The sequence below is a fragment of the Nicrophorus vespilloides genome, unplaced genomic scaffold (genome assembly GCF_001412225.1).
Source record: "Nicrophorus vespilloides isolate i.1.1-1 unplaced genomic scaffold, Nicve_v1.0, whole genome shotgun sequence".
Lineage (NCBI taxonomy): Eukaryota > Metazoa > Arthropoda > Insecta > Coleoptera > Silphidae > Nicrophorus > Nicrophorus vespilloides.
The window spans coordinates 54,341-68,796 of NW_017099990.1; the positions used below are offsets into that span (position 1 = coordinate 54,341).

At 33.2% G+C, this 14,456-nt stretch overlaps 2 protein-coding genes across 3 annotated transcripts in view; one reads left to right on the forward strand and one right to left on the reverse strand.

Annotated features, from left to right (window-relative positions):
• Positions 1 to 12,495, reverse strand: part of LOC108566582 — a 19,453-nt gene extending 6,958 nt beyond the window's left edge. Inside the window, exons 1-4 of one of the 2 annotated variants that reach the window (XM_017926554.1) lie at positions 12,422 to 12,495; positions 6,066 to 7,080; positions 1,615 to 1,716; positions 946 to 1,083 (exon numbers count right to left, since the gene is read on the reverse strand). In XM_017926554.1, the coding sequence (XP_017782043.1) occupies positions 946 to 1,083; positions 1,615 to 1,716; positions 6,066 to 7,047 (1,222 nt within the window). In that variant the 5' untranslated portion in view covers positions 7,048 to 7,080; positions 12,422 to 12,495. Of the gene's footprint in view, positions 1 to 945; positions 1,084 to 1,614; positions 1,717 to 6,065; positions 7,081 to 11,407; positions 12,071 to 12,421 lie in introns of those variants that run through there. The other variant, XM_017926553.1, reaches the window with a different exon arrangement.
• Positions 12,496 to 13,039: 544 nt separating this feature from the next.
• LOC108566575 (coiled-coil domain-containing protein 65) lies at positions 13,040 to 14,443 on the forward strand. The gene has a single exon (XM_017926543.1). The coding sequence runs from the start codon at positions 13,040 to 13,042 to the stop codon at positions 14,354 to 14,356; it is 1,317 nt and encodes a 438-aa protein (XP_017782032.1). The 3' UTR covers positions 14,357 to 14,443.
• The last annotated feature ends 13 nt before the right edge of the window (positions 14,444 to 14,456 follow it).

Consider the following 14,456-nt stretch of genomic DNA (forward strand, 5'->3'; position numbering starts at 1 on the left):
ATATATAGATTCATTAGAAAGATCACAATTTTATCTTTAATTTGAATATTCAATATTCTAATTAACGAAAGCCGTTTTTGAGTAATTAAATAAAAAGGACGATATTTCTGTCTTTAATTTGAATATTTGATGATTGAATTAGCTTCAATGGTTTTCGAGTAATTTAATAAAATGTGAAGATGCTACATATTAAGTTTAACAACTTATTACAAAAAATGAGTAAGTATTATAAATTGGAGAATAGACTCCTTCGAAAGACGATATTTTTGTCTTTAATTTGAATATTTGATGATTGAATTAGCTTCAATGGTTTTCGAGTAATTTAATTAAATGTGAAAATGCTACATATTAAGTTTAACAACTTATTATAAAAAATGAGTAAGAATTGTAAATTGGAGAATAGACTTAATCGAAAAGCGATAGTTTTCTTCTTTAATTTGAATATTTGATGCAGTTATCGATTAATTAAATAAAATGTGAAGACAATTAATTTTCAAACTCTCATTTGATTTGTCAACTTTGGCAGTTTACAACAAGATTATCTCACGAATATCTCAAATATCACGATAGGATCAATGGAAAGGATATAGTTTCTTGTTTATTTTAGGTATTCAATGATTTAATTGACGTGCATAGTTATAAAGTAATTAGATAAAACGTGAAGACATGCGAAAAAAATAAAAAATCGCGATATCTCAGTTATTAATTAACATAATTTAACAGTAGTTCAATGAAAAGTTGCGCAATTGAAGACTGCTTTAGAAGTAATCATATAATATATTAATAGTTTTCAAGAAAATTTAAAAATAATAAAATTCTAACGTGTTTCTTTGATGATTAATATCATCAAGGTAATACCAAGTGTTATCCGGTCTTAATCTAAATTTATAATACAATTATTAGTACTATTTCTTAAGAACGGCACTTAGGTGTAACAGCACTCACCTAAGTAGAATACCAATGAGGTGGTAGCAAAGGTGTAGACAACGCTGGATAACACTTTGCTGGTGCAAGAGATGACGCCGATGAGAGCATCGTCGATCTTCAGGAGGTGGCTGAAAAGTCCAACAGACACAGAAGTTCCTGAAAAAAAATTAATAAATAACAATTTTCATATCATATCAATTTCGATTGCATAATTATGTAAATCACTATGAACAATTTATATATATATTTGAGATGATTTCAATTTTATATATTTTCTTAGAATCGTGGAGGACGAAATAACGAAAGACCTTCTTGCATCTAGATAATGTTATGCAAGGAGCGGAAGAATGTTTCAATGGGCACTAAAAGTTCGTGAGAAAAATAACACACTCGATGGGCCACGAGGAATGTATGTGTTTCTAATCTGTTAATTCTATTTAGTCTTTTTTTATCATCATTTTTCTCATCTCTTTCACTCACTTCATTCTCTCAGATTATTAAGTTATCTCATGCATATTCGATGCAAGTTGCATCCGTAAAGAATACTAATGGTAAAAAACGCATAATAAGAATGCTGTTGCGTAACGTTCCTTCGGTTCGGACCTTCTAAACTTAAGAACTATTGAATTTGGTTAGGGAGAATAAATTAATTGAACGCTTAAATACTTCGAAGAAATGGAAACTCACCGACGAGACTCGTAATCATGTTGTACGTGGAGAATATACTGAAATCCAGCTCGTCCCAGTTGAATCGGAATCTGGTGAACAAATACATCACAACCATTTCACCTGAAACATAAAAAAAACAAGAAATAAATATTTTTTTTTAATTTTTGCAAAATTTACTAAAATTAATTTGAATATGTTATGACTATATCAAAAATAAAATTGTAGTGAAAAAAATGAGACTATTTGCATAATTATATATAATGTAGTTTAAGTGTAATTCAATTTCAAAGTTAACCTAATAAAATAAGCAATGCTTTTTTATTTTAACGATTTCTCAAGAACTGGTCAAGTGAATCTTAACATTTTTATGTATATTAAAGATAAAACTATAAAGAATAAAGCACGACTATTTATATTGTTCAATTTACCGTAATTTAACAGGAATTTAATTGTAAACTTTACATAATCAAATATAAACAATTATGTTTGTATCATTTGTAATTTGGTGACAAATTTTCTAATTTTAACATTGATTAAAGCTAAAAATATAGAGAATAATGTGAACGTGTTGGTAAAGTTTGATATGTTAAAGGTTTTATGCAATTTTCTACTATTAATGAGTGGAACTGATGGAATGTTAAGCATAAAAAAACACCTTTGTCCAAGCAGTGAAATGCAGAGTTATAACACGAATATGTCCATTGAAACAATGCTTTATGCATGTCCCATAACGTACTTTCCGCAAAACGAAATAAACAAAAAACAAGACAAAGAAAGCGAAACACCGGAAACCTTGGCATTGCTCGTTCCGTAATAACAGATTCACGTGGAAGAATCAGTTAAATTATCATTGATCGTATAGAATTAATGCACGTTTCAGCTATGACCTTAATCACAAATATTTTAAGCACGTTTTTCGTGCAAACAAATTTTTGCAAAAAAAAAACAACAACAATAAATTGGAAATCAGACACTTTCAATTACACAAGTTCACACACATGTAAAACCGTAGTCATCAAACGTAACGGAATCGAATTCGCAATTACGAAATAATAATGATAATAATAATAAAGTACACGAGAAAGAAAATAAATGTCCAAGTAAAAAAAAATCGCATGCGGTTTAATATTTCCTGATTACTTTTTAATAATTGCATAATAATGTTTTTTTTTATGTTTTGTTGTTCGCGTATGTTAGGTAGTACCTACTACACATTTGCTTGTCTTCATTACTGTTTGAATAAACGAGGAAGTGCGGCGGACACTTGAAATTTTGCATCGTTAAAACGCTGTTGCATAACCGGCGATTATCGACGATGTGCACACATCCTTGTGGAAAATCCTGAATTGTTAAGAAGGAAGAGAAGCAAATAAATAAAAAGGAACGTACAGACAACACACATCCTCGCTAATCTCAATGTATTTGCGTTCCGTTATGTACACTTCTTTTTTCTCTCGTTTTCTTCATTCAAAATTAAATCGTAATCGTGAAGCAAATTATCTTTTAAACCGATTTTTTTTATGTAACGATCTTTTATTTTCCCAACTTGATTCGGAATTAATCACAGTTTTTTCTCTATAGTATAATTTTCTTTAATTACACTTTGCTATGCAATTATGTAATTATATATTATTTAGTATTGGTTAAGCTATAATTACAATTAAGTTTATTTGTTCTTGGACTTTATTTTAGATTGTTTTATTTTATTGCTCTCAAATGATGCTTGAATATAACGTTTAGTTATGAAACTTTCGAGACTTCAAATCTATTCCAGTTCTCATCTATTCAAATATTATAACAATTTATAACCAATAAACTTTAAAAATCTTCGGAATTCGTTATTTTTTCAATCAATTAGATACACTTTGCTAATCATTAGATTCTTCCAACATATTGGGTTAAGTAAAAAGTTCTGAGCGTACATCGAGCTTCTTCGTGAAAGCCCTACCTTATGAAAATGTTTCCAAACCTTTTTTCTGGCTAATCATTAGTTCCTGCGAAATGGAATAAGTCGACTATCCAACTCGACAATTTCCATGATTTCATCAACATTTTCGACAATTGAGCTACCGGAAATGTCTCATCTTCGACGTTCATATTACCCGTAGGGAAGCATTGGAACCAACGATTTGCATTCAATACTGTATTGGGTCCACAAACAACCCAAAATTTGGCCGCTTGCTCCGTTTTTCCCCTAGGTCGTAGTAGTACTGAAGAATTTATCGAATTTTCTCTTTTTTACCTCCATTTTGGAACGCTCTAACACTCAACACAAAACTGTCAAAGAACTTTTTTTTAAAGCGTTATGTCATCTTTAAGTTGCACTATAGAATGACAAGATGCAACTTATACATCGTGAGATGGCTCACTAAAACCATGTAACGAAAAACGCTCAGAACTTTTTACTTCACCTATTACATTCATATCTAAACTTATCAACTTGTTATTACAGATTTAATCGCTCAATTAAATAATTTCCCATACATACATACATCATTATAACTAAAGTTGTTATGTTATTTCTAAATGAATGTGCACATCTATTAATAGAAGTTATCATTAATTATCGATGTTAATTTCGGGCTTGAATTATTCCGTTGATCGGCGATATCTCCACAAAGAAACAAACCATAGCAGACACAATTAACGACTTTGTTTTGCCTTTTCTTTTATTTTATATTTTTCTATTGAAATATGTGTATTTGAATTCACCTTGTTAAACGCAAATGGAAATTGTTGCTATAATGTGTATGTTTCGTGCAAACACACTGATTTCTACAAACATTGAACCCATCAGTCTTTGGCCTTGTTTGAACCATCGAATTAGCATTAATAACATGAAAATATGGGACTGGCAAACAGTAATCTTCCATTCAGTAGCGAAGAGAAAAACCAAATACTGTTGGTCAAGTTCTTGGAAATTTGTAGAAACTTGCTAGAGGTCAGTTTTGCTCAAAAAAAAAATCAATTTCTAATCATTTCTTAATTAATTCATTTATTTTATTAGAAATTCGCTTCTCACGGATTCGCGTGTCGATGCATCATTATATAATCTAACTGTTTTTTTTAATTATTAAATTAACAAAACCGCAAATCGATTCGCGAAATAAGTTTCTATTAATATCTTCCATCTGTTTTATTGACTCGCTAAATATATTTTTTTTTCTTCTGCCTTATTGGAACAGATTCTAAGCAATTATCGAATCGGAATTTTGGTCCTTGGCTGTATTACATTACACGTCTAAGGTCGCGACTTTGATGTGCATAGAAGTAGAAAATTATATAGGTTTTTTATTATCATCTTCTCTCCTTTACCTGCAATCATCATGTAATTATACTGCATCAACCGTTTTTTTTTCCACTCGTGTTTACCGACAATTTTCCGCTTTGTTTAAATCGATGATATTTATGCATTTCGAATGTCCAATCTCAAAATAAAAAAAAAACTAATGAGAATTTATTTTACAAAACAAAAACCTTGTTCCAATCTGTGCAAATTATTTGAACGATTAATTAAATAAAATATAATTATAGTTTAACGATTTCATGAACTAAATTTTTAGTCTGTAATTATTGCAAAAAAAAAATATTGTTATTATAATCATTAATTATTTCCAAGTAGTAAATTTACAAGTTTTTGTGATGATTTACAGTTACAAAAATGAATGTATTCAGAATTGGACAACAACATTTGAAGAAACATTTTTTTTGCCATCAAACATTTAATAATAATAATAGATATAATTTTTAGAAAGGCAAAAATAATTTTACATACATTTCCTTGTGGTTGCTTTTAAATCAATAATAATTAGTTAACATGAATTGCAATATTTATTAACTACTTTTTTTTGTATTTTAAATTTAAATTATATCCAAATTTAGCTTCAATTTAATTAAATCAATTAATACGTTTTCATCAAAATAATGTTATGAATTTAATTGAATGATTGATTTATTTCGAAATTAAACAATTACAAAAAAATAGATGTGAATTCCTGATTTCAAAGTGCGAGGTCAGTTTATTATTTTCTAGAAATCAACTAAATCAGTGTTAATGTTAATAATTGGATTACTTTTTAAGCTTCAACTTTAGCTCGCAATAATACCGTTGAAGATTAAATAATTATTATTTGTTTTATTTAATGTTGTTTAATTATTGTCGTTTTTTATTTTTGTTTATTTGAAATGTTTCTCCAGGAAATTGTTTTAGATTATAGTTAATTGATGTAGAATAATTGTAAAGGTTAAATCTGTAGATTTTTTTGTTGCTTTGTAGGAATTTTGTATGAGTGGTAATTACGAAGAGTTGGAATTGCACGCATCCGGAAGCAACCTTCGCGTTTTTAGGATTTTTTTTTTGTATTGAAATTGCTGTTTTCGGCTATCGGTAATGTTATAATTATGGAAGTTTAGTATACATGTGTCGTGTATATTGTTGTTGTTGTTGTTTAAATGTAATTTGTATTTACCGTGCATTGGGCCGATGACAACCATGACGACGAGCATGAGCAGCATGACTTTCATCTTCCTGTTGTTCTCGCCGTGCTTGAAGGCAACGCGGAAGGTCTCCACCACGTGGTTGATGTTGAAGAAGTCGCGGAGGAAGGCGAACGGTTTATCGGAGAGGACGGGAACGTCGACCTTCTTGTGTTCTTCGATCTTGTAGTAACCATAGGCGAAGGCGATAATGTAGAGAACCGCGGAGATGGAGAAGACGCCGTAGAATCCGATCTTCTTGAACAGGATGCCGCTGAGGGCGAGTCCGACGGGAATACCGAGGGAGCAGAAGACGTTGACGACGCCGATACGGAGGGTGCGCATTTTGAGGGTGGTCACGTCGCCGATGTAGCTGAAGATTCCCATGAACATTGTGAACCAGCCTCCGGTTAGCGCGGGGAATATCCCTTCGATGAAGGCGTTCACCTCCATCGGCAACTCGTAGAAGAAGTACGTGCACAACATCAGACCGATTACGGTGACGAATTCGCCAACGATGGGCAGTAACATGCAGGGCTTCCGCAGGCCCCAGCGATCGCTCCATGCTCCCACGAAGAGGATGAGGAAAGCCGGCAAACCGCTCTGCAGGATCGTCTTCCACACGGTCATCGAGGCCACCAGCTGCTGCACCTCCGATTCCTCCCTGCTGTAATTCGCCGTGTTCCTCGCGCTCAGCGCGTCGCAAACCTCCGTGCTGTAGCCCAAATTCACCCTGCACGCCTTCTCTATGCTCAGGTTCTGGGTAGCCAATCCTGCGAAGACGCACGGCATTATGTAGCAAGCCAACATAGGCTCCACCGTGATATGACTCGAGAAATACCAGTATTTCTCGCGCCAGTTCATCAACTGCCAATTCTTCGAATCCTTCGACTCCTTCAACTCTTTCATCTCCTTCTGGTCTTTCACCTCCTTCGGCTCCTTCTGCTTCATCGTGTCCGTCGCGTTCTGCGCCATCCTCGACTTGATTCAAAGAACTACTACTCTGATCTGCAAGCAAACGAAAAGAAAAAAACACGTTTAAATCTCACATACACGACTTCATCTACCTAAGTTTCCAGGACTACTCATCATCAACCCACCCAAACACTGACTAATTAAATTACACCTTATCTATTTAACTTCATCATTACGCTTTGCTTATATTTATTTTAGGATTCGATAATATCAACAAGCCAGTTTTCCAACAACTATAAAATCATATTACACAAACACTAAATGACTCACAATACAATTGCAAACACATACACTATTATAACATATAATCAAATTCTCTAAGTATAAAACACTGAAATTTCTTAACTCCAAAACGTGATTGAAGAATGAGAAGAATCATTGCTTTTGGAAGAAAATCGATTTACAATTGTTACTTTCAATTTGGAACCTCGAGAAGACGTAAATCATAGAATAATAAGAGAGAAAAATGCACATGCAAACAATTGGAATAAATCACTTTCGCCGTTACCACAACATGATGATAATATATTAGAAAACTTCTCTGATTTTCCTTTTCTTTCCATTCAATTGTGTTTCGCATCTGACGCGAAGGCACGTTATTTACTTAATTGTTTCTCAAGGAAGGTCTCCAGTTATCCATGCATATTCCATGCATAGACACGAAGAGAGAACAAAACAAGAAGATGAAAAAAAAAGTGAAACAATAAAAATAATAGCAGTCAATTAAAATCCGTAATTTTCCGCCAACTGTTTTTTTTTTCTTCTTTACTTTATCGTTGTTATTTCTCCGGTCTATTGGCCAATAAATATTAGTGCGAATGTAACAAATTCCGCATCGTTTAGCATACGTTTAGCGATGTTTTTCTTTCGTAATCGATCGTGCACACACACGTACGTTCGATCCATTTGGAAGCGCCGGATTCCGAAGTCTTCGAAGATCGGAAGAAAACAATAACGTTCTGTTGCGTAACGGAGCTCGGATAGTAAATAGAAGAAAAAAAACGTATCTTTATAATGTGATCAACGTGAAACAGCAACGACCTTATAAATAATGAGAAGAATCAATCCGTTTTGAATGCACAAGTATTCGTTGCGCAACGGACTTAATTAAATAAGTAGAGAAGAAGAAAAAAAAAGTATTAAATTTTGAAATAGATTTTGTAGAATAAATCGAAGGAAACGCTTTTATAACCGCGTAATTTGACCCGTTGGAATTGAATTGCATACAGAGATATCAACCTTCAAACTGGTCTATTTACATTTCAGTTTACGTTTAAATAAAAGTAGATTAAAAATTTGTATAATTAACAGTTTCATAAATTGGAAGTTTAAATATTGGATTAAAGCTGAAGGAAGAACAATGAAATCATTTATAACCACATACAGTGTACAAAAAGTAGATTATCGATAATTGGACTAAAGCTGAATGAAAACAATGAGTTTTGTAATTTTAGAACTTCAAATATTTAATCTTTAGATAATCCGTATTAGCAAATTTACTTTAGATATGGATTTATCAATTAATACATAATGTAAATCTCGGCTCATTACAAAACAGTAAATAAAGATTTATTGGCAACGGAACGATTCATAAATCATTTGAATTAGATAATAATATGTGAGAGAAATACCGCACGCACGCACAACAAATTCAATAAACGGTTTAATTGAAACTGTACAAAAAAACTTGAATTTCGTTCGTATTTGGGACAAACAAAAAATACGTAAATATATTTGCTTTCGTTTCGCAGTTTTCAATGAGTCAAATTTATAAATACGACCGCACAAACAAATAACGTGATTGTTACAAGAAGTCCGCATAAACAACAATATTTAGTGTTTATTTTATGATCAAATGGAAATGTTACAAATAACAACAGTTTTCGTTGTTTTTTAAACACGTTGAATATTAAATAAACTTAATTTACTTAAATTACTTTACTAAAAATTATAAATTTCAAGAGTGTCATAAAAGAAGCGTTACTATTTCGTTTTAACCCCATTTTAATTATGTTGATGTTATGTAACTTTTTACTGCTCAATCGTACGAATTAGATCATCAAATTATATTATATAAATATTTAATGTTCTCATTCAATTCAATTTATGATAAAACATTTTTTTTTTAAATATTTTTCAATTAATCCAGAATAAAATTAAAGTTGTAAAATGCGGAATACTCAAATAAAAATGTTTCAACAGAAAATCAATTAAGATTAATTTAAACAAAAATATTTCTTCTTCGATAATAATTATCTTGTTTCTAATGTATTTTCCATGGAGGATTTTGTTTTCTGTGAAACTTCCATTAACTTATCTTAAATTTATTTTTTTTACATTTCGAACGTTTTCTTGTAACAAGCGACGTCTTCTTGTTTTTGGAATTTATGTTACCTACAAATTTCGTTGTGCATGCCGCAAAGTTAACGAGCCTCCAGTTATGACCTTTTAATACATAACTATTTGGATTTTTACAGCAATAGAAAGGCAAAACTAATTAACAAATTGTTATTATATTTTTTTTTAATTATAAATGAAAACGGAGATTTTTGTCCTGAATTTGAAAATACTCTTAATGGAAATTAATCAGATTTGTACTGTACAAATCTAAAATTAAGTTTGGATCAATTTTTACACAATTCAACCAAATTTTCAAATAAACTATTTTTGTTTATAATTCATTGAAACTGTGTAAATCATTAATAATTATTGAGCACACATCGAATGATTATCTAACAATGGTGACGAATTGGAACGAAACAAAATAAAAGTAAGTACAGTTTAACAATTACTTTTCCAATTACATTTTCTAGGTCTAGGTTTCTTCAGCGCTATTTCTCAGCCGTTTTTAATCATACTCTTTTTTTTTCATTACAATATTATATGCATATTCGTTTCTTTAGTTTTATGATCACAATAAAAATGCAATTATTGTATTGTTATTGAATTTTATCTTAGTCCACAATTACAAAATTGTTATTAATTTTTCATTTAGTACAAAATTTCACAGGTTTTCTGATTTAATATTCAATAATTAATATAAATTTTTTGGAAATGAAATGAAACTATCAAAAAGTCTTCAATTTCTGTTCGTTCTTCTGCACGAATATTCTATAAGTTTACTTTCACTTGCACACGAAAAAACCATTGAGTTCAATGTTAAATCGGACTTTGAAAAATAATAATCGTCGCACTTTGATCGCAATTACACACAAAAAAATACTTCATTTATTTCCTTTTCGTTTTATATATTTAAAATGAACTTGCATGGAATTCAAGTTTACGTGAATCCTGAAATTTCGAACGTAAACAGAAAAATAAATGAACGATTACCTTGGGTTTTTTTTTTCGTTTATATATTTTAAGTAAGTTTCCACTCCAGTTTTACGTGTAATTACAATCAGATTAATTTCGAATTTTCGGAATGTCGTTTCAAATGTGTTTGAACTTCTTACATTTAGCGAACTAAAACTTTCATGCGATACTTTCTAAATCTAAAATCGCGCTCACTTTTGCCACTCAGCCTCTCCCACCATTTTCGCATCAAGAAACGAAAATAAAAGCGAAGTAATTCACCTTAAAAACAACAACAATTATCGTAAATTAATGAACGTAAATGTTTTACACGAATTTCGTAATCAAAAAAACAAAAAGAAAATTAAATCAGATCGTTCAGAATTACTAGTTTTAAATAGACATAATTCAATGGAATATTTTCATTACAATCAACTCTAAATTTACATCAAACTTGTATTTGTTTTGTTTTTATCTTTAACTTCTGAAGAAGTTAACAAATGTTTCTGTTATAACGTTTTCAATTTATAATCGTATTATTGAAGCAATGCCATTTACATGTAGTAGTTAGTATGAATGCTTTTGTTTTTCCTTTGGTAAATGCAAATGTTTTTCAATACCCGAAAACAACATTGTTTTCTTAATAAATGAGCAAAGAAGCAACCGTAATAAATAAACAAAAGAACAAAAAAACAAGCATACAGAATTGTATAAACAATTGAAAAAAAAAATGTTTGAAATTCAAACAAACAAGCAAACATTGAAACACGTTTATTTATTGAAACATTCTTAATATTAGTATAATGTTATCAATTATAACAATGGAACAATAATGAAAACTTCTCTTTTCTTTAGAAATATTTCAGTGAAATTAATTCCTTTTAATATTATCTAATAATATTGTAAATTATATTCTTAACTAATAAATATAGAAATAATTAGAACACAAATATTAATTAGATTTTTATTAAAATTGTTTCAATTTATTTTATAGATATATGAAAATTTATTCAGAATTAGATAATTTATTGCTTCTAAATAAATGAAAAATGCATAATTTACATACCTGATGCAGTGGGTCACAAATATATGGATTATGAGAGAGAGAGATGAAACTTTTAAAGTTGATGCTTCGGATCTTCAAGAACTAGTGACACATGTTCCTCGTTTTCATAAACAAAATAACGAAGAATAACCAGAAGTATAAAACAAACCGAATGCGTTTGAAGGACCCGTCGAAAATCGTGGTGCGCGCGCGATGCTCTTCGCTTTTCCGGCCTCCGGTTATATAGTTGATAACTAACTGGTAAAGGTAAATTAAAATGCAATAGTAAAATTTGATTGAAGCCACACAACTATCCCACTATTTTAGTTTCAGCGCGTGGAACGTCACCTCTACCACCACTTCGGATCTGGTCCTGTATGCGTGCGTGCGTGTATGTGTGTGTATTTGTGTTTTTGTACGAATGAAGAGCGCGTGTGTATGTGTTATGTGAATGCACAGTAGTGTAATGATATATCTTTGTAACGCACGGCTCACCGTGCTATCCACCAACCAGGTGAGAGGTTTTCAATTTGGAAATGGATACACCTTCCTCTTCTTCACCTTTCCATGCTGAGACTTCGGGAGGCTCGGAACACCGCCGTTCCATGATGGATGGATGGACAGATGCACCGAGCGCGCTTCTCTTCCAATTCTATCAAGATCAAGAGTGCTTTAAATCCCATCATCCTCTCTGACGTAAATTACGTCGCATTTGCTTTGCCCTAAACTGTGTCAGGGCTGCGCGCTCACCGAACCATTCATCATCATAATCATCATCAATATCAACAACATCATCATCAAATCCATCTCCTACTCCTACTCTCAGCTTCACCTCTTGCAGTCCGCTTCTGATCTCCGAGTGTGTTTGTATCTGTTCATGCTTAAACTATCTGTCTGTTTGTCTGTCTGTCTATCTGTCTATTCATCTCGATGTGTGTGTATGTGTATTAATAGATAGATATGTAGAGAAGTATATAGTGTGCTCTCGCACTTCGAGTTTTGGCTTTGATTTAATTCGAACGTAATGTACTGTACCTTGGCTCGTGGAGTGAGTGCTATAAACGAGGCCTCCCAAACAAATATCCGCCCACAGATGACACTGAGCAAAGTGGTAAATTGTTGCAAATTGTTGCGGAAGACCAAGAAGTCGCCCGATGACTGAGGTAAACCGAGTGCCGACGGTCGGACCACCGTAAGCGGCCCGCTTAATTATTTCGTAACATCCCATTAAGCCTAATCTAATTATCCCTTTCCCGTCGTCACCACATCAATCGTTCGCCTCTCCATCCATCCATCTATCCATACATATGCACCGCACACTCGCGCCACCATTTCACCATCAAACTACCCGTATCTCATAATAATACTCCAATACAAAATTCAATACAAGTTCCACAAGAAATCTTTACTATGTGAGTATATACATTTTATTCCACTGAAGTTTTTAGTGCATCAAAACTGAGAGTAATGACTTTGGTTCTGATAAGGTCACAATAAATTAGAAGATGTGACATCTCCATTTGACCATCAAATAAATCAAACTGTATATTGTTTGGAAAAGATCGCTATGGATGTTTGACACTTGAGACGTTTAATTCTATTATATAGATTTTTAGTAAAGTTTTTATTGAAAAGTTTTTTTTTTTGGTGACGATGGGTCCCAAAAAGGTGAAGCTTAGTCCGTCGCAAAGGAAAGCGGCCAGAGCGGAGAAGCGTGCTGCGAAGAAGAGAGCTGCGATCGCTCTTAAGCAGAAGATCCAATACGAGCATCTCGAGCGCGAAATCAAGTATGGATCTGCTACCATCTCGAAGCACGAGAAGAATTGGCGTAAGATGTTGATGGATATTGCCGTGCCGCAGATGCACGCCGAATTGGAGTACGCCTGGCACAATTTCGAGCGTGCCTTCGACGCGAAAGATTTCACCATCTCGCTGCTCATGGATGAAATCCGCGAAGCCGACGAGCAGTACATGATGAACATGCGATCGCACATGTCGAACATCGACAATTTGATCGTGCTCTGTAACGATCAGATCGCCGGTCTCCGCAATGAGAGCAAAGAGGTGATTCTGCAGCTGTACAACGCCGCCACCGTCGAGCGAAACGACATAATCAACATAACCAAGGTCAACGAGGAGTACCTAAAGACGATGCTGTACATGCTTGAAAACGCGAAAAAGGAATCCGAGAAATTAATACGCGGCGAATACCTCTCCAAGCAGGAGGTCGAGATAGGAAAGTTGGATGACATCTGCACAAAGTTCACCGAGGAGCTAGAGGCCAAGTTCGATTTAGTCTGGAAGGACTCGCACAGATTCCTCAAGAACCACATAACTGAATGCAAATCTCGCAAGAGGGAGTATCTGAAATTGCGTAAGCAAGACGACATCATGCAGATAGTGACGAGGAAGCTTTGGGAACGCATCCGCAAGAACTTCGATGTAATCAAAACTCTGAAGAACGTGTACAGCGATAAGTATTTAACTTTGTCGCGGAAAATCAAGGAACTCACCGATGAACTGAACCATTTCGAGAGCGTCTTCAAAGTGGTCAAGAGCCGCTTGGAGAGCGAACGCATACTCGACGAGATGAACCTGACCCATCTCACTCTTGAAAGCAATGAGACGATAAAATTCCTCGAAGGCATCGAGAAAAAGGGCGAGAAGTTGTTGAAACTGTCTGCAATCTGCAGGAAGTACGAAACGCAGGAGGAGAAAACAATGCCGTTTCCGATTTTCAACGATCCACCTGTTAAAGAGGTAGAAATCGAAGTGTCCGGTTATAGGAAGGAATTGCTGTTGTTCTGGAACCGGGTAGCGCAGGTTGACGCATCTAGATACAAGATGATCGAGGAATGTCAATACTTGAAGATGCAGAACAGTCTGCTGAAGGAGCGCATCCACGATTACTGCCAGTGTCTGAACTGTGAGGCACTTTTACCGGTGGACTTTGCCGACAACTCAGATTGAATAATCACACTTTTATTTGGTTCAAAATAACATTAAAAGATAACAAAAGAAACCTCATCTGACAATTAACTGAACACTTGGTGAAAATTTCTTCAACTAT

Bases quoted from the DNA above. Each gene is read 5' to 3' on its own strand.
- LOC108566575 (XM_017926543.1), top strand. From the start codon at position 13,040: ATGGGTCCCAAAAAGGTGAAGCTTAGTCCGTCGCAAAGGAAAGCGGCC.